Here is an 18,961-nt window from a genome sequence, read left to right as displayed (position 1 = left end):
AAAGTTTGTCTTTTGGGAATTACTATGGCATCTTGTTGACACAAAGACTGTTTCTTTGTGACTCCACACTACTGTACATCAACTATTACAAGGAGAGTACTTCTCAACCTTACCAGCAAAGATTTAATTATTTGTCTTTATGAACTCCAGATTGTGAATAATAATAACTATTAAATTATATCTATTATAGCTTATTTCCCATACTTGGCGAGGCAAAAACAAAAAAAACACAAACATATAACTGCTACTTAGAGCATTTGATCAGCATGAGACATGCAATCACAATTTGATGTAATTCTCAGTAAAAGGAAATGTATATAATATTTTAATTAGCTTCATCTTAGGTAAGTATCAAATTTCTCTTGTGAATTTGAAACACCAAGATATCTTGGAAACTCCTAGATACTTAAAAAGATTTCTAGTGATCAGCGGATTATAATTTGGAAATTTAACGAATACATTAGGTAATGATCAACCAAATAATGATTATCATTATTATTGATGTTATTTATTGGGCAATTGTTAATACTATATGCCAGAACTTGTTTTAAACACTGTGCACATTTAATCTTCCTTTAATCCTGAGCCACAAAGAGGTTAAATGATTTACCCAGTATCACACAACTAGGAATTGTGTGGAGGATTTGAACCCCAGAAGGTTTGAATTGATGGAGATGAGGCCTACTGTCCTTAACTCATCAGTGAACAGAGACAGTGCTCTAGTAGGCGAATAAGAGAAAGAGAGAGATTCACATTTAACAACTGAATCTTAAGTTGCTGAAATATGGAAAGGCATCAGAACTGAAGGGTGGAGAAGTACTAGGAGTGCTGAAATGTAGCTGGAGACAGGGCACCAATCTTTACTCTTTAGATGAGTACCTGAGTTTGTGCATTTGTGTTGAGAATTCTACAAAGGTTGAATGTTGGGCCAATCAGTAACTTATTGGTGAGAGCAATGAATTCTGAATGCCTAACAACATGGTTGGTATGGGCCTAGAGGGGTGAGAAGTTGGGTAGAGGTGGCTAACCCCATTTTAAGACTGGGAACAGAGTTGGAGGGAAGGAGAAAATGGCTGCCCCCGGACAGTGGCATATATGCAATAAGGTGGGGGGAGGGGAAAAGAGGTGAAAAACTCATCTTTGAGTTAATAACTTATGTTCTAGAGTTTCAGGGTCTTTAAACTTCCGGAGTAGGGATTTGTGGCAATGCTATAACACAGAATACCATAAAACCCTGGCTATTGGGCTTGCAGGGTTAGTACTCTTAACAATTTTAAGACAATGAAATGCTGAGGGAGGTAAGGAATACAAAGGTCAAGGATTTGAACGATAAAGCTCTGGGAGATGCTAATGACTAATCCCCCTTGTATTCTAAGTCAATCGCAATTTTATCTCCTAGGATAGTGGAAATGGACTTGGGGGTGGAGGCAGAGCGGTGAATAAGGGGAAGGCCACTTGGACAAGAATTTGGGGCCTCTCTCCCTAGCTTTTCTTATTGGAGGATAATTGCTTTACAATATTATGTTGGTTCCTGCCATACATCAACATGAATCAGCCATAGGTATACATATGGCCCTTCTGTCCTGAGCCCCCCTCCCACCTCCCTCCCTATCCCACCCCTCTAGGTTGTCACAGAGCACTAGGTTCAGCCCCCTGTGTCACATAGCCTCCCTTAGTTTAACTTGAGCAGTTTAACCCTCCCATTTATAGTTTAACCCTCCCATTTTATATTGAGGGTTTATCCATGAGGCTTCATTTTACAGACATTCCAAACTTAAGGAAAAAGGCAAAACCACTTTCCTAAGGGAGGAAAAAAAACAGACAAGGAAGCTCTAAAAAGTGTTCAAATAGGTCACCTTTGTCCTTTCTGAATTTAGGGGCAGACACTAGCAAGGATGCTTTGGCTGGGAGATCGGGAAGGTCTAAGTAATGACTCAGTGAATAGAACCAATAACAGCAATCAATGATAATAATAACAGCTACCATCCCCCACCTTTAGGAGTTTGGAATTAACATATACACAGAACTGTATATAAAAACAGATAATCAACAAGGACCCAACTCAGGGAACTCTACTCAGTATTCTGTAATAACCTATATGGGAAAGAATCTGAAAAAGAGTAGATATTTGTATCTGTATAACTGATTCACTTTGTTGTACACCTGAAACTAACACAACATTGCAAATCAACTATACTCCAATATAAAGTAGAAATAAAAGCATAGCAGTTCCCGATTCAGTGTCACCTCTGATCTGGGCACAGAGCTAAATGCTTTTATAGATTGTGCCATTCTGTTCTCTGTAGCGCTGTGAAATAGATGCTCATTTTGCACATGTCATCACTTTTTTGCCTGTGAAGAAGCTATACAGGTGGCCTAAGGATATAGGAATAAACCAAGTAAAGGCATGTTTGAATCACTCTGCAAACAGATTTAAGTAATTGCTCAGGCCTTTTGCAGCTGAAATACGCACCAGGTTGAGATGATCTATTCCTTTGAGCCCAGGCAGTTCTGAGTTCAGAAGGACAAATCACAAACTGGCCCCTGAAATTGGGAATGTCTGATAGCTGATTCCAACAGAGAAGTGTTTTCCATAGATTTAAGTAGAAGAAATGTTTCCTTCACAGAAAGGAACGGTTTTATTGCAATTACATATTTGCTTAAAAAGACTTTTATTAATTTGTTCATTGAACAAACACTTCTTGAGCACCAACTATCTGCTCTGCACCCAGTGACTCAAACATGAAATTGAGACAGATTTAATAAAACCCTCGATCCTAAGGAATGTCTGATATAACCAAATTTAGGTAGAATCTATTAGTCAAGTGTGCTTTTTCAGTCTCATTCCAATGGCTATTCAAATACTCTCATCGAGTGAGGAGGGCAGTAGAGTCCTTGGATTCTGCTGCTGCCGCAGATCATGGAATAAAAGAACCTTAGTAATGAGATAGCCCCTTTCCTGCATTTTATAGGTCAGGGAGTCAGATGGCCTTGGACTGTAAATTGTATAACCTTGGGCAGGTTACTGAACCTCTCCCAGCCTCAGGCTTTTCCTGTAACATGGGGGTAAAAGCACTTGCCTTACAGAAACATGGTAAGGATTGCACAAGATAATTTATATCAAGTTCTTAGTGTAGAACACAACATGCTCAATATATTATACATTTACTGTTATTGTGATCACCATTTGCTGAGTGAGGGGACTGAAACTCAGAAAAGGGAAATGACTAGCCTAAGATCATATAGTCTGTTGTTAGGGCAGATAGTAAAACTCAGATCTCTGTTAGCAAATATTCCTTCTACTATACCACCTGTTTTATTCCCTAGGAAGAGGTAATGTAAACTTCCTATGCTTGTTAGAAATAAGTTGGCTGATCTAGGGAGAAGAAGGGAGAGGAAAACAAGGAAATAGATAACATAAGGAAAGAATTCCTAGAGTCAGAAACCAAAACAGCCAGGGAGATAACCAAAAAGCAGAGGAGAAATAGCAGTTACCAGAGAGTTTAAATCATAAAATTGCAGCCTTATAGTGCCTGCTGAATCACAGAATGGAACTCTATCCTCATTCCTTTATTCATCACAAACACGTCAATGAAATTCACTAAGCTTTTCTTTTTTCTTGGGGATGGTAGTAGGGAGGTGGTTCAGAATGCATGTGTGTTTCACAGAAAGTTCCCTTGCATACAGCTTTACTAGACAATTTCTATTTTCAAAGCAAGGGAACCCTATTACTGAAGTTAGAATAGAAGCATAAGTACTACCAAGATTTAAGGAATAATAGACTTTAAAAGATAGTGGGCTGGAGTGAAACCTAAGAGTAGAAACTATTGAGAAGTTTAACAAAAAAGAAAAAAAAAAGGCTTAAGAATAAAGCCACGTTGTTATTCCTCTGTATATTGACAACATAGGTAATTACAGTGCTGGGAATGATTGATTTGTTAGATGAAGATACTCTTAAGAATTAGAAATATATGAAAAAGCCAGTCTGTCCATATGTTAAAAGCAAAGATTAATTTACGGTTGTCTAAGCAAAAGACAAAAACCCTGATGCTGGGAGGGATTGGGGGCAGGAGGAGAAAGGGACGATAGAGGATGATGAGATGGCTGGATGGCATCACCAACTCGATGCACATGAGTTTGTGTTAACTCTGGGAGTTGGTGATGGACAGGGAGGCCTGGTATGCTGCAATTCATGGGGTCCCAAAGAGTCGGACATGACTGAGCGACTGAACTGAACTGAAGCAAAAGATGATATAATCTTCCCTAAAGTATTCAATCGAGGACTGCAGTATTGGTTATGCAACGTCCAAGGTGTATTCAAAATATTCCAGGAGTTTCCTAGAAGGTACAGGCCATTTTGTTCAATTCATGACTGCCTAGTTCCATGGCACACATGACATCTGATTAGAGTTTCTGACCCACCAATAGAGATACTTCATGGTAGTTTGGGAAGCAATTACTATACAAAATGGTTGTTCCTTTTGTACTTCATCCTTTAATCTTGAGTTTTCTGATTTCCCTCCCCTAAAAATAGTTACGTATTATTCCAAATAAAATATACTGATAACACTTCGATTGCTTATTCATTTGATAACTTTTGCCTTCACAGGGCCTCAGGTACTGTTTATACAGCGCTGGACATTGCCACAGGACAAGAGGTAAGCATTAACATTCATTTCTGACTTTTACTTTCCTTTATTCGTATTGATCAGAATTCTTCTTTGATGGCATCTGTGCCTGACAAAATGGGTACCACTGGGTTGACATAAGTTTCCTTCATTGATGTCCAAAGTATCTGCTGTGAATGATGAATTCATGATTGGCCAAAGAAAAGGAGTTTGTGGCATTAAGAAAAATCCTAGTAAGGTAAAGAATTTGTATGTCTGACCCTGTTGCTGAAAAATATGGATGCTTGTGTTTAGTCTAATGATGGTAATTCATTCTTATCTTTTAATCATGATTCAGGTGGCCATAAAGCAGATGAACCTTCAACAGCAGCCCAAAAAGGAATTAATTATTAATGAAATTCTGGTCATGAGGGAAAATAAGAACCCCAATATTGTTAATTATTTAGATAGGTAAGTTTTCTTTCATCATATGCTTGTTTTCTTTATGGGATATAATTTTCATGGCCAATTATTTAGGATCTATTCATTTAGCATCCATTCTGCAAATATCTTTCAAGTGCTATAAAACAGTATCAAATATATTGCTAAACTTGTACCCACTTATCTTTGTTCATCCATTAAACATTTGAAGACACATTTTATGGTGTTGCTTCTAAACATGAGCAGTTTGTGTAATTTTCTTTTGAAGACTGTGGTTCTGTATTGCCACGAAACAGACTATCGCGTATAGTAAAGAGCTGCGGTGTTTTAAACATTTAATCAAGTGTTTGTTTGGAGCAGTGCAGTGTCTGGCTATCTAAGTAAAGAAGACAGACTACAATGGCCCTGCTTTAATGGGTGCTTTGTGATGAACTGACAGTGAGGTCTAGGGAATTGAGACTTTAATCTCAAACCTTTTTCTTAGACCAGGTAATTAATGTCTCTTTCATCAGTCGTGTTAGCAGTGGGTTATTAATAGGTGTTTAAAAACAGCATTAACTCTTTACTTGTGATTTAACATCTGTCGCATTCAATTTTGATGTGTTTGTTTGGCACCACTGTGCTGTGTACTCTGGGTTTCCTTTGGATACAAAGGAAATAAGACCAAGTCTACAACCTCAGTGAGCTTGAGATCTCACTTTCTGTGTTTTATACCAGGTAGACCAGTGGTACAGAAAGGAGGCAAAAGAGGGGCCAAAAAAAAGTGTCATTTAGGAGGCAACTGCAGCAGAGTGACTGTATTCTGCTTTTGTAATTTTGTAAAAACTGCATTTGTAAAAAGATGCAGATTTCTTGGTGGTTCTCTGTAACGAATGAGGTATTTCATTTTTGTGAAATGAGAATTTTCCTTTTGAACAAACTTTCTGAGTGAATCTTATGGGCACTGCAGTTTGAACACCACTGGATAGAAAGTCTTGCTTCATACTGATGTCAAGCTAGGAGCAGGATAGAATTGTTGGGATTGTTCCATTCATTGTAATGCCTCTCCCTTGCTACACGAGGGGAAAGACAGACCTGATCATACTGTTAAAATGCCTTCAGATGATCCCAGGGGTTTGAATTTGCTCTGGTGACCTGCCTTCCCGTATTTGATCATATGGACTGTGCTCCTCAATACCTACTTAAAGATAATGGGCATGTGATAAACGACTTCCATCAGAACTGAGACTTCAGTGCAGTAAATCCATTGCCAATTTGAATCTTTTTACATTATCCTATAAAATTGTCTCATGGAGCAGTTTAGTCCAAGAAGTCAACACTATGGCTTAAATGATCCAAAAGGGCTATTCACCAATCCTGTTAATTGAAATTAGCTTTTTACAGTGGAATGACTGACAGTAGTCAGTCACCAAAGGCTTCGTTGCTCTTTTCCTTCCTTCCACGGTGTACTTTCATCTCCTGATCCTTTGATTTCCATGCATATTCTCTTCTAAGATAAAGGAAGTGTCTTATAATCATAACTGATATGTTCCTCTTGTTAGATAACATGACCAAACGCAGACAGAGGCTCACTGCACATTGCCTTCTTAATGGAAATATAGAAGGGTCTCCACTTCCTAAGGCCTGAGTCAACGTCTTTTCCCTCTCTTGTTGTAGCTACTTAGTGGGCGATGAACTGTGGGTAGTCATGGAATACTTGGCTGGTGGCTCTTTGACTGATGTGGTCACAGAGACCTGTATGGATGAAGGACAGATAGCAGCTGTCTGCAGAGAGGTAAGAAAACAGAACATTTCTGGCTGATGAGAACACCCACATTGGCACTTTTTTATCTTTGATTATTTAGAATGTTTATAACGTCAGAATATCAGTAGCACAACTTTTATACTAAAAAACAATTGAAGATCCTAACAATTTAAATCCTAACCCTCTCTCCCCAGCTCCTTGTTTATTTTAGTTGCTTTGTGATGGATCTTTCTGAATTCTATTATACCATTCACAGGGTACAATATCTAAGCCTGCCTAGTGGAGTCTTGTTGAATATGGAAGGCAGTAATATTGACATGGGATTTCTTCCTGGTTGGGGGAATTTTTATATGATAGTTATTTTGCCTTGTCTATGCAATATAAGCCATGTACATATACAGATCACATTATAACCCCATCATTTTCTGGAAGGTTGTTTACACAAGGTCCTCCCTCAGTCCAGAAAGTAGTTGCTTTCACAGTACAATCTTGAAACTCCCTCAGACCCCTACAGTGGGTCTGAGTGTCTGCCTGTTTTCTAATAACAGTGGCATATCCCCAGTTTCAAACTAAACTAAGGATATTTTGTTATATTAATTTTCTCAATATTTTAAAAAAAAAGCACTCCTCATTGGAGTCTTATCTTGAGCATTACCCTCTACCCTCTATTCATTGAAGTTTTCTATAGACACAAGTAGGAACTCTGACCCACTGAAACTTGAAAATCAATGATAGTAAAACAAAGCCAAATAATGTCAGCTAGCCTTTCATTGTTTTTTATTTTAAATTATTCACTTAAATTTCCTCCTTCTGCTGTCCTCTCATTCCCATTTCTTCCTCCCCAAATATGTACACATATCCACCAAATTCATATATTTTCTATTCATATAATAAATCAAACTTAAAATATTCAGGGGATTCTTCAGCCTTTAGCCTGTGGTTCCATCTGTTAGTATTACAACACAAAGCCATTTCCAAATTAGTACCTATAGTTACTTCAGAGCCTAGAGGTGGTTCCGGAACCTAGCTATCTGTCCATCAGAACTAGCTTGGGGCACTTGTTTTAAATGCAGATTTCTAGGTCCCACTCCAGACCTTCTGAATCTAATCATATCCCAGATGCAGATGCTTACTATATCTATAACAGATCAAGCCGAATCCATATCCTCCAGACAAGTAGATCCAAATATGATTATAGTAATTGGTTCATTCAACTACATTAACAATGTAGTGCTACTTACCACACCATCACTCTTTGTGGCCAAGTCTGATTCAGGAGCTTTCATATGTATAACACTAAGTTGCATCACTGATGTAAATGGCAACATGATTTCAAAATGGCTTTGAAACATTTAATTTATTTCTCCTGACAACTTAAGCTTGTACCTTTGCTCAAAATTTATCTAGAAATGAAACACATTTTTTGGGAACACATGTAAGAATTAAAGATTTTAAAATTAAAAAAAATAAAAAAATAAAAAATAAAATAGTATCCTTGAGCTACAAAAAAATAAATAAATAAATAAAAAATTAGCTTCCACTTATGAGTAACATCAAAAAAAAATTTTTGTGATATAACTAGAACTTTTTTCTTCCTGATACAATAGTGCCTCCAAGCTTTGGATTTCTTGCACTCAAACCAAGTGATCCACAGAGACATAAAGAGTGACAATATTCTCCTTGGGATGGATGGCTCTGTCAAACTGAGTAAGTACTATGGTGCAGATAACATGTGAGAGAGTGTCAGGGGATTTATGTTCTTTCACTGTCTATCTTGAGAAGAAAAGGGCTCTTGAGAGTGAGGGTTTGAAGGCATTTAGAGGCCTGTTTGAGGTGAAGCATTTTTTTCACATTGTATTCCTGTAGATTGTGACCAGATTTGGGGAGGGTTAATAGTTAATAATATCTAGTGGATTCTATCTGCTGGATGACAAATACCTAAGCTGTAATATATAATTATACTATAATAGTCAAAATAATACTAAAACATAATAAAATCTTAAGATTAAAAATCAAAAAAAAAAAAAAAGAAAGAAAAGAGAAAGATTCTATAAGTTAGAGGGAACAGTATGAGGAGGGAACCAGGATTGAGCTCTAGTAAAAATGATATCACTCAGTTACTTCAGACTAGTTTAAAATCTGGAGCAGCTGAGAGATAGGATAACAAAAGGATATGAGTGAGGCAGTTTCAGAAGCTCAGTGGAAGGTACAGTCGTATCTGAAAGTGACCTCTCATAAAAGAAAAAATAAGTTGAGCTGATTTTAACTGACTTTTGTTCTCTACAGCTGATTTTGGGTTCTGTGCCCAGATCACTCCTGAGCAAAGTAAACGAAGCACGATGGTGGGAACTCCCTATTGGATGGCACCTGAGGTAGTGACTCGAAAAGCTTATGGTCCGAAAGTTGATATCTGGTCTCTGGGAATTATGGCGATTGAAATGGTAGAAGGCGAACCCCCTTACCTTAATGAAAATCCACTCAGGGTAAGTAAAAAGAAAACTCAAGTCCTTTATCCCAAGGGAAGGGAAAACAGCCAAATGTCATTTCTTGTCTCCACTAAAAGTGGCCAGAATGGGCTCTTTGATGGGACAAGTGACATAGAAGCTCCAAATTGTAATTTTCAAAATTACTGTGAGTTATTTATTTTCTGTTTCTCTTAAGATGTCTCAACAGCTTTTTCAAATGCTTTGATAGCACTATTTCTATTGTCAGGGGTCTTTAAAATTTTGTAGTATAATTTTCTGCTGTCAAAAAAATATATAGCTTTTTTTTTAAGCAAGATGTGGGAAGAAAACAGTATTTTTTATCACATGCAACTTGCTTTTAGCAGAGTAAATAAATGCATTTCCAGAACAGCTGAAATTTTTAAAATTAGATTTACATTATCAGTAATGATTTATTGAGCCACAGCAGCTTGGTGGGTATTGAATGGAACAAAAGATAGACACAGTACCAGCCTGGCAAAATCACAAACTTAATTAGACTGTCAGGTTAGAAATGAATGGAAATTGTTTGTGTTGGGTAACTCAGTTTTCGACTGCAGAATCAGAGGTTAGATCCTTATGTGGTCTGGTTACTTCTATGAAGAGAAAAACTCCATTTTGGAGCCTAACACCCATTCAGAGAAAGGCAAAGGAACATGAAAGAAATGGTTGCTCAGTGCAGAAGTGAGCCAGGAGCTGTTTTGTTGAATAAAGCCTAAAGGTAAGTCAGAAGCTGTGTTATGTATATAAAGGGCATCACACTATTAAGAAAAGGAAACATGTATCAATTCGAATTCTAGTCTCCAATCCTATGCAGAGTGCCAGTGCCGAAGGCGTCTTGCGTATTGTTGTCTTCCTTACCACTAAGAGCCTAAAACTGAATTTTACCATTAGTATATAAAAATCATTGCCTATATATGGTTAAGTGTTTACACGTTCAGCTTATAAAATCCATATGTAAATCAAATATATGTGGCTTTCTGTACATGTAAAGAAACTTACAGATTAATTATCTAGTTATTTTGAAATGGAGCAGTTTCTAATTGGGAGCTGCATTCCCTGTGTATGGAGAGGGGGACAGCCTCCCCTTTGCCCCTTCCTAATTCTTCTCTGCTAGTTGGCCTCTTGTCTTAGACCCGGCACTGATTAGAAAATAACAGATAGGAGTGAATGCCCTAATGAATTCTATGGGCTATTTCTCTGGGTTCATGAAACAATCTGGAAGTGAGACGTGCACCGTGATTAGCTGCCTGCAGGGCTGAGTGGAAAAAGAGGAACATTTTCCCACTGTTTGTGGGTCAGTCCTCCATGAACTTAATCAAACCCACCCCTGACCTATGGATAATTACATGGGCTTGTCCTAATTGTCTAACCACCTTTGCCCTTTAAGAAGTAGCAGTGAACGAACACACCAGGCCTCTCATTTCCATGGATTTCCTCCTTTAAGTCTTCAGAGTTTGGAGAAACTAAACAGATTATGGCTATTTTGCTTTCTGCCTTCTAATGAGTAATTTACAGCTTGCAATATTTAAGGTTTAAATAAATGGCTCTGTAAAGCAGTTGGCCTCAGTAATGCATTTATTACCTTCTTCAGTTCCCCAAGTACAATTGATCGCTCTTCAGCAAGGCTGTTAATTGTTAGAAAAAAGGAAACAAGTTGTAATCTTTATGGGCATCTTCTAGCCTAGGATTAGAGCTAATAATTAACAGCTTGTCTCTTAGGATCCGAAGCCTTGTATCTAAACAAGTACTTGTAGATTAACAAGCCACAGGTTCAGGAAGCCTCCATTATGGCTATAACAAAAAGATCCATCAGGAAGACCACCCTGTTGAATTCCACTGATAAGGATTTACTGTAACTATGCTCATTATTCTCTGTGTGTGATCAACCTCCAGTGACTCAATCAAGTCCGTATGGAGGCAGGCCTCTATCTGTTTGCCAGGCACCACAAGGACTTTTTAAGTTTTGATTTTGAATATGTTGTCCTCCTGTTCTCTTAAATAAAATCCAGTATCCCTGGCTATAGGCCCTTATTTGGGATTTGAAAAATATAGTCACTGAAACACTGGAGAGGTTGGACAGAAAAACACATACCATGACCTTGTTGGAAGCATGTGTTTTCTTGAATTCTGGTGACCAGGGCATGTGTGGAGAAATAGAAAATGGCAGAACTGGCTTAGCCCTTCTTTCTTTAACATCCTTCTGAGACTACCACCCGTCTACCACTTTAGACTTTGAAGATGAACAAAAGAAAGGAAGTGGAAATGAGATAGAGTGGTAGAGTGAAGTCTAACATGTTAATATGAAAAGCATTTGGCCTATGGAGTCAGGCAGATTTGGGTAAGTCCTGGTTCTACAATCTGCCAGCTCTGTGACCTTTAGCAGGTGACCCAAAACCTCTATAAGCCCTGTTTCCTGTGTGTAATTGGGGACAATATCTCTCTTGCAGAGTTAGTATGAAATCTAAATGAAATCATGCATGTAAACACCTAGCACAGTGTCTAGCTCATTGTAAGGAGAGGGAGAAAGAGATTTATATATCAATAGAAAAGTGAGAAAGGAAACAGAACAGACGCTTAGAATACTTTTTACCCGTTCATGAAGGGAGATTGGATTCCCCTCTCCCCCCAAGCACTTTCCTTCCACAGTAGCATCCCCTTGAAGAGTGGAAAGTCCTACACGGTTCAGTATAAATTACCATGAACAGGTTACACTGAGCAGCAGAGGTTAAAGATGAAATCTGGGACTATACATTCGAAGGCTGTTGGCATTTTGCTGTGGCTTTTGTGTGTGTGTGTGTGTGTGTGTGTGTGTGTGTGTCTCTGTTGTGTCAGTTGGAACTGAGCAAGCCCTCTTGGAATATTGCCTGTTAACTTATTACTGATGCAAGGAATTAGCTACATTCCCCCCCCTAGTTTTAAAGCAGTTGGGGTTTTTTTTAAGTAAATTGCTCTGTACTAATTGACCTAATTTGCTCATAAAATGCCTTTTAAAGGTTAAAGAGTTGTTAACTGTGCCAATGTTATAAGGTTGGTACCCTTTCAGAGACAGAGAGGAGACAAGTTCCTCAATGCCTGAAGTCTGTGCACTCAACATAATTGGCCTTGAATGTGTTGTTCTGTAACCCACAGCCATTTTTGGTGCAGCCTCTAATAATAAAGTGCCTTGTTCTTTCTGTTCACTAAGGTGACTGAAGTCAAATTCGAACTTTCTCTGTAGATATGTAAATCAAATGTTGGGATACTGCTGCTCTCCCCAGCTTGTGTGTTCGTTTGAAGATATCTTTTTATAAACCTATGATTATAATGACCTGATTCTAAATAAGGAGGCACAATCATTTCCATAAAACAAATCTTTGGTTTGTTGTTGTTGTTTTCCTCAGCACTAAGAGAGTGCCTCTTTATTAACTTGGCATTCAACATAATGGGGCTGTTCTTGTCAATGGGTTTTGAGGGATTTTGGTGTTTGTGAAACGTCTCAGTGATATCCAGTGGAGGATCCTACTGGACCCTGTGGGTGGTGCCCCTTTTCTGTGTAACTTTCCAGACCTTTATCCTAGTTGAGATGAACTTTAAGTGTTCTCTTTCTACCCTTGCTTTAAGCATCTGTGAAGCCGTATCAAACACTGGATCTTTGGAAGACTATTATCAGTATCAAGAAGAGATATCTGAAGGCTAAAAACAGTGTTTAGGAGAGTATGGAACCCACCTATCTTATACCAGTGGTTCTCCTCCTTGGTTGTACATTGGAATCCCTGTGAAGCTTCAAGAACTGATAAGGTCAGGTTTCTACACCAAGGACTAGAACAAACATCAATACAAAGCTCTGTGGCTAGTCCTTTGTAGAACCCTGTCTAAACTGAAAAAAACATTCTTCATCAGCCCTCTTTGAGCCTGGTTGTTCAACCAGAAAAGAGCATGCTCTCATTCTGGCCACATTTCTCCTTTTCATCTAAAAAGGACATCATGAATCACTTTGTCAAAATCTTGGCACATTCTGGCATTCTTTGATTTACTGTTTCCAGCAACACTATCACAAAAGAAATGACATTAGTTCAGCATATACCTCCTTGCTATGCCATTTTCTTTTTCAATTTTGCTTCTCCTGCAAATGGAGTCCCTCATTACCACCTGATAGCCGTTGTGTACATCACATGTACTGATGATAATAAAGCCATTAGTCTGACTGCTCATAATTAAGAGTGTAGAACCTGTATGGTCAGAGAGAAGGGTGGGAAGAAGTATCAATTGAGACCTGTTGTCTACAGGAAGAAGCTCCCTACGCCCCCATCCCCACACTTGAAACACTGCACAAGTGTTAGTTTCTTCTTTTTTCCGATAGAACTAGGGAAATTGTGGTTAGCTTATATGCCTAGAGAAGAGAATTAAGCAGAATAGAATCTCTAGCACTAAAAAGCAGCAACTTAGGGCCAAAGTGCTTTGAGCTCCCTCCAACCACTGGAACCTGTGTTGTGGACTGGAATGTCTGGGTTTGATGGAATTAAAGTCAAATATAAACTTCCTGAGTGCCAGAGAAGCAAGCGTACTTTGCTAGCACTCTGTCAATATTGTTTTGAATGTATTTCAGGAAGATCTGGGAGCATTCCCTTCTTTTTCCATAAGCCTCTATGGAACAGCAAGGTTTATTGATGGTTTGTTGACACTCCGCCTACTTTGAGGGCAAACCTATGCCTAAAAGGAGGGGCAAGTTGGGATAACGGCAACTAAAATAATCATGAAACAGTAACAGAGTCTCTTTTTAATCAGAAAAATATTGCCTGTCAAAAGATAGATAGCTCTTAAGACTCATTGGTTGTCAGGAATTTAGCATAGGAAAATGGGACCTAGCCATAGGAAAGCTGCAAGTCTCATTTAGATTGTAATTCAGAAGCAGACAGTTCAAACCAGTAATTTATGATCCAGAAGACAGCCAAAGGAGAAACTAATTCCACAGCAAACAAAAGTCTGAGACTCTGACTAGGTGAAGATGTGGCAAAGAGGGATTACAAACGTGGTAACCAGGGACCTACTATTGGCCAAGACTGATATTCCTTTATCATATGAGTTGAAGAGTCAATTCTGTTCCCGGGTCTACCCATCAGGAGCCCCATGATCTTGCATAGATTACTTCTTGCTGGGCCTCATTTACTTTTGCCTCAAACAAGTGGAATTTGACAAGATTATTGGTTACCCGTGAACTCTGTGAATTCCATGGGCTCCTAGAATTCCATGGAGGTCCTTGGGGCCCAGTGGGGAGGTCATGTGGTTCTCAAGTCCACCAAAATAGTTCCCTCATTAACTTGTTTTCTGTATCAGGCTTCCACATGAAATTTAGTTAAATAAAAGGGGAAACTCATGGTCTCTGTCTCTGATTCTGTTTTCTTAGGCTGTAGATATATGCTCCAGCCTCCCATGAGTGCCAGGACGGCCTGGGTTTGAGTAGGCACTGTCTGTAGGAGGGCTTCCAGAGTTGTGATCTTCAGACAGCTTGAGTGGAGGGACTTCCCTGGTGGTCCACTGTTTAAGACTTCACGCTTGCAATGCAACGGGTGTGGGTTTGATCCTTGGATGGGGAACTAAGGACCTACTTGATGAGTGGCACAGCCAAAAAGAAAGAAAAAGCAAAGAAAGCTGTTTGGAGACATCTCTCTGATTATCTCCTGACTAAGTCTGTATTCTATAGAGTGGAAAGGACCCCATTTCCCTACCAAGAAAGACATTCGATTGTGATACAAATGAAACATGCTGCATGTGGGTAAGAAGCCCGGGAAGAACACAACAGTGATAAAGCTATTTCAAGGACCCATTTTCTACCCTGGGCTGTCCTGAGAACATGTGCATGTTATTGTGTACAGAGCTGTTCAGCTGATGAACTGCATATAAAACAGAAGTTGAAGCCAGTTTATGTAAGCAGTAATGCATGTTTCACAGATCATATCACAGTCCAGCTGGTTTTTGAAAAGCCCCAAAGAATCAGGGACTTAGTACCTTCCTGCTCCAGTGTTCTGAAGTGAGACAGGAATAAACATATAATGGTAAACAGTACATTGAAACTAGAAACTAGGTGTGGGTTGAAGAGAAAATGGGAGATGAGGAAGTCAACAGACCACGTGTTAGATGATGTTTTGAGATGTTTTATGGGAGAAGGACCAGAGAAATGGGGAGGTAGCAGAATGGATCCTAGGATCAGGTCCCCTTGACCTCCCTGAATTGTGGAGCCTTTATCTTCATTTCTCTTCCTCGTCACTCCACCAGCCACCTTCTTTCCCCATGGTCCCTTGGCCCTAGTCCTTGCCCTGTGTTCTGCTACCTCTGCTTCTTACAACTTTTCTCCTCTACCTCCTGCCCCATTTTGCTTTCCTGATTTTCTATCTCTATGCCTATCCCTCCTCTACTTCCAAACCCCTTGTGGTTCTCAAGCTTGGGTTCCTCCTGGGCTACCCAGGGTGGCTCCTTGAGCACACATAGCCTGCTCCACATTTCTTGACAAACACTATTATTCCTGAGAGATTAAAATGAGCATGCCCATTGTTGGAGTCATCTGGTCTTTATTTTCTGGCAATGGCCAATTTTTTATGCTTGAAAGGAGCACTCTAAAGGCAGTTCAACACCTAATCTGTTGGTGGTACCTAATTACCTTTTACCATAAACCAATAAGAGAATAGATCTGTAATAGCTCAATTTTTAATGACTTGTAAAGGATTAAACAATAACAGCAGAGCCCCCTACCATGTATAATTTAGTGACAGATGAGACCTACTATACAAGACAAGTCAGGAACTAAATTAGAGCACAGTGTTTATTCAGTTATCACACTGAACTGTTGGGTTGAATAAGTCAAGATAGGGAATACAACATTTGTTATAATATAACAACTTCTTTTGTAGATTTGGCCCCATTTACTCTCATCTTAGAAATGTCAGGGCCTTTAATGAAATCTATAAAAACATCAGAGGCAGTAATACACTCTGGCCTTTAACCTCTGAAATCCCAGGTCAAAAGTGACCTCTAAGTCATAAGGTGTCATGTCACTTGTTGCCAAATCTCTCCCATAAAACACTCAGAGATAGTTGAAAGGAATTGAGACATAAGTAGGTTATGGGCAACAACCAGAAGACACACTGCTTATAAACACTCAACATATATACAGATACTGGTGAATACAATAGGAAGCCTAACTGGGCCTTTTGTTCTCAATTTCCAAGTTTAGTTGCAAAACGATTGACCTCAAAAGGGTCCATTTCCTTTGTTAAAGGTAGAGGTGGAGTTACGCATGCTCAGTGTGTCTCATCTCTCTTTTTTTTTAGTTGAAGTTTCAATATCAGACTTTCAGAAATTAATAGAATGAGTGTACAGAGAAGTAGAATATAGTAGACCTGAAAAGCACTATGAACCAATTTGACATAATTAAGATTTATACAATTTTCACACAACGGTAGGATACAAATTCTATTCAAGTTCCCATAGAGTATAAACTAGGAGATTATGAAATATATCCAGGGACATAAGACCATGGCTTCTTAGATATAGCCCTCATTTTAAAATGGAAATTTAATTTACAAATACATAGGAGTTTTTAAAGTATCTTTGATATTAATTTCTCATTTTGACATTGTTTTCTCATTAAAATGCTTTCTTCTCTGCAGTCACCCTCCATGATTTTTCAGTCTTCTAACTTTATTGAGGTTTTCAAAAGCTAAGTTGCAGAGCTCTCTTGGTAAATGTCACACTGCATTTGAAAATATGTGGGTTATTTTCAAATCTTTTGATATTGGTCTCTAACATAATTCCACAGTAATAAGAGAACAGACCGTATGAACTCAATGCCTTTAGACCAAGAAATTTCTGTACCTGGTCTTATGTCAGAGTGTTTCATCTCTTAAAGAGTCCTTGTCTGCCTCTGTTTACGAAAACCAAAATCACAGAGGGTGGGAGCACTGTGAGGTGGTGCCGTGAAGTGGTCAGGTGGATGGACTCTGGGCTCACACTTCCTGGATTCAGATACTGACTCCCTCATTGCTAATTGTGTAATGTTGGGCAAGTTATTATGTTAGCCCTACCGCCCTCAGTTTCTTCATCTGTCAATTGGTCATAATCGAGTATAACTCAGGGGATTGTTGTATGAATCACGTGAGCTAATAGTAATCATTCAGTAAGTGCTAACTAATAATATTTCCCATGAAACAGTCTTTATACAGATATTAAGATATTGTTACATTGTTTGTTAAATAGATTTTTATGGGCTAGTTTGGGAGCCTGTTCATCACGTATAACACCATTTCCATGAGAGAATGTATTTTGAGTTCCAAATATTCAACTTAGAAAGAAATGTTCCACCACTCTCCTCTTTGTAAAGAGAGTCTTTATATCAGTGCTGGGGCCTCTCAGGGTTACTAACACATTTCCATGTGAGTCTCTTGGTTTGTTTCTAACCTAAACTTTACAAACTGTTAAAATGAACTGAAGTCACAAACTGAAGCCTTTTAATCAAATGGTTAGTCCAGTTGCAAAACTGCCTTAAAGAAAATGTATTGGGTACCTATGCATTGTTTGGGGACCTCTTTGGAGAAATGTGGTAACTTCTAAGATGACTGCTTTGATCAGTTTTTAACTGAGGAAATTGCCAGTAAGGTAAATTGAATTATTCCTCCAACTGGGTAAAGTCGTGCTATCTGAGTACTTAGGTAAATTTAGTTGCACATCAGGATCCATAGAAAACTGCAACATTTGTTTGTTATTGACAAGGGATGTAAAGTTATTAAGAATTCCAGAACACCAAAAACTTCTAGGTAATATGTATATCACAATGAAGAAAGGCAATATTTTTTGGCCAAAGGTTGTCTGTCTAATATTATAAATAAGGTCAGTAGGTCATGGGGGCTTTGTCTCACCTTAGGAATAAAACAGACCTTGTTAAATAATGTAGCAGAAGAAAAATCAAGAGCTCTTTCTCTGTTCAAGATCAGTCAGAGAAGACTAAGTTTCTGTGTTTCCAGTTCCAGAGAGAACTAATTGTCTTCACTTGCTCTCTGGGTTTGCCCACAACAGATTACCATGTTGTGGTAATCTCCAGCTTTCCCTCCCTTTGATGTCATCCCCTTACTTACATTGCTCATGGCACTCTCTTCCTTCTCCCACACTGAAGAGTTGGGTAGTCAGAAGTTCCCACATTCCAGGCCTATTCAACTCAGAAAGGGTGTCATTCTCTATGTATCTTCTTATATGTTCACTCATTCGCTTTAGCTTCTGAGCTTTAATACTTCATATAGCAAAGTCTGTCATATTCCCATCTCAATGAGATTTATTTCTACTTTTTGGTTTTCATTTCATTTAGCAACAAAAAAATTTATTGATCACCTGTTTTGAGCCACTATCCACAATATCCAGAGATGCTTGTGACACAATTCCTACCTTCACAATCTAGGGAGACAGACCTGTGAACAAGTAACAGGTATTCACCCTACAACATGAAAACAGATGTATAAACAAAGGGGTATAGTAGCTCAAAGGAGGGGAGGGCTAACCCTGTCTCCATGGTGACTGCCACCCCAGTTTGCTTGGCACTGACAGACATAGAACCTTCAGTAGTAAAACCCAGGACAGTCCCTGGAAAACCGAGGTGGTTGTTCACCATATCCTTCTGGGAGAGATTGAGAAGACTTAGCAAAGGAAGTGCCATTTGAAAT

The 18,961-nt window shown here is 38.7% G+C and overlaps 1 protein-coding gene across 10 annotated transcripts in view; it reads left to right on the top strand.

Annotated features, from left to right (window-relative positions):
• Window positions 1–18,961, top strand: part of PAK3 (p21 (RAC1) activated kinase 3) — a 306,671-nt gene that overhangs the window by 271,338 nt on the left and 16,372 nt on the right. For all 10 annotated transcript variants that reach the window (XM_060408440.1, XM_027963550.3, XM_060408439.1 and 7 more), the window contains 5 exons: window positions 4,610–4,658; window positions 4,966–5,078; window positions 6,705–6,822; window positions 8,400–8,499; window positions 9,079–9,275. In XM_060408440.1, the coding sequence (XP_060264423.1) occupies window positions 4,610–4,658; window positions 4,966–5,078; window positions 6,705–6,822; window positions 8,400–8,499; window positions 9,079–9,275 (577 nt within the window). The remainder of the gene's footprint in view (window positions 1–4,609; window positions 4,659–4,965; window positions 5,079–6,704; window positions 6,823–8,399; window positions 8,500–9,078; window positions 9,276–18,961) is intronic.

The sequence above is a fragment of the Ovis aries genome, chromosome X (assembly GCF_016772045.2).
Source record: "Ovis aries strain OAR_USU_Benz2616 breed Rambouillet chromosome X, ARS-UI_Ramb_v3.0, whole genome shotgun sequence".
NCBI classification, from domain to species: domain Eukaryota; kingdom Metazoa; phylum Chordata; class Mammalia; order Artiodactyla; family Bovidae; genus Ovis; species Ovis aries.
Note: the sequence above shows the minus strand (reverse complement) of the source record. Positions and strands in the feature narration are given on the sequence as shown.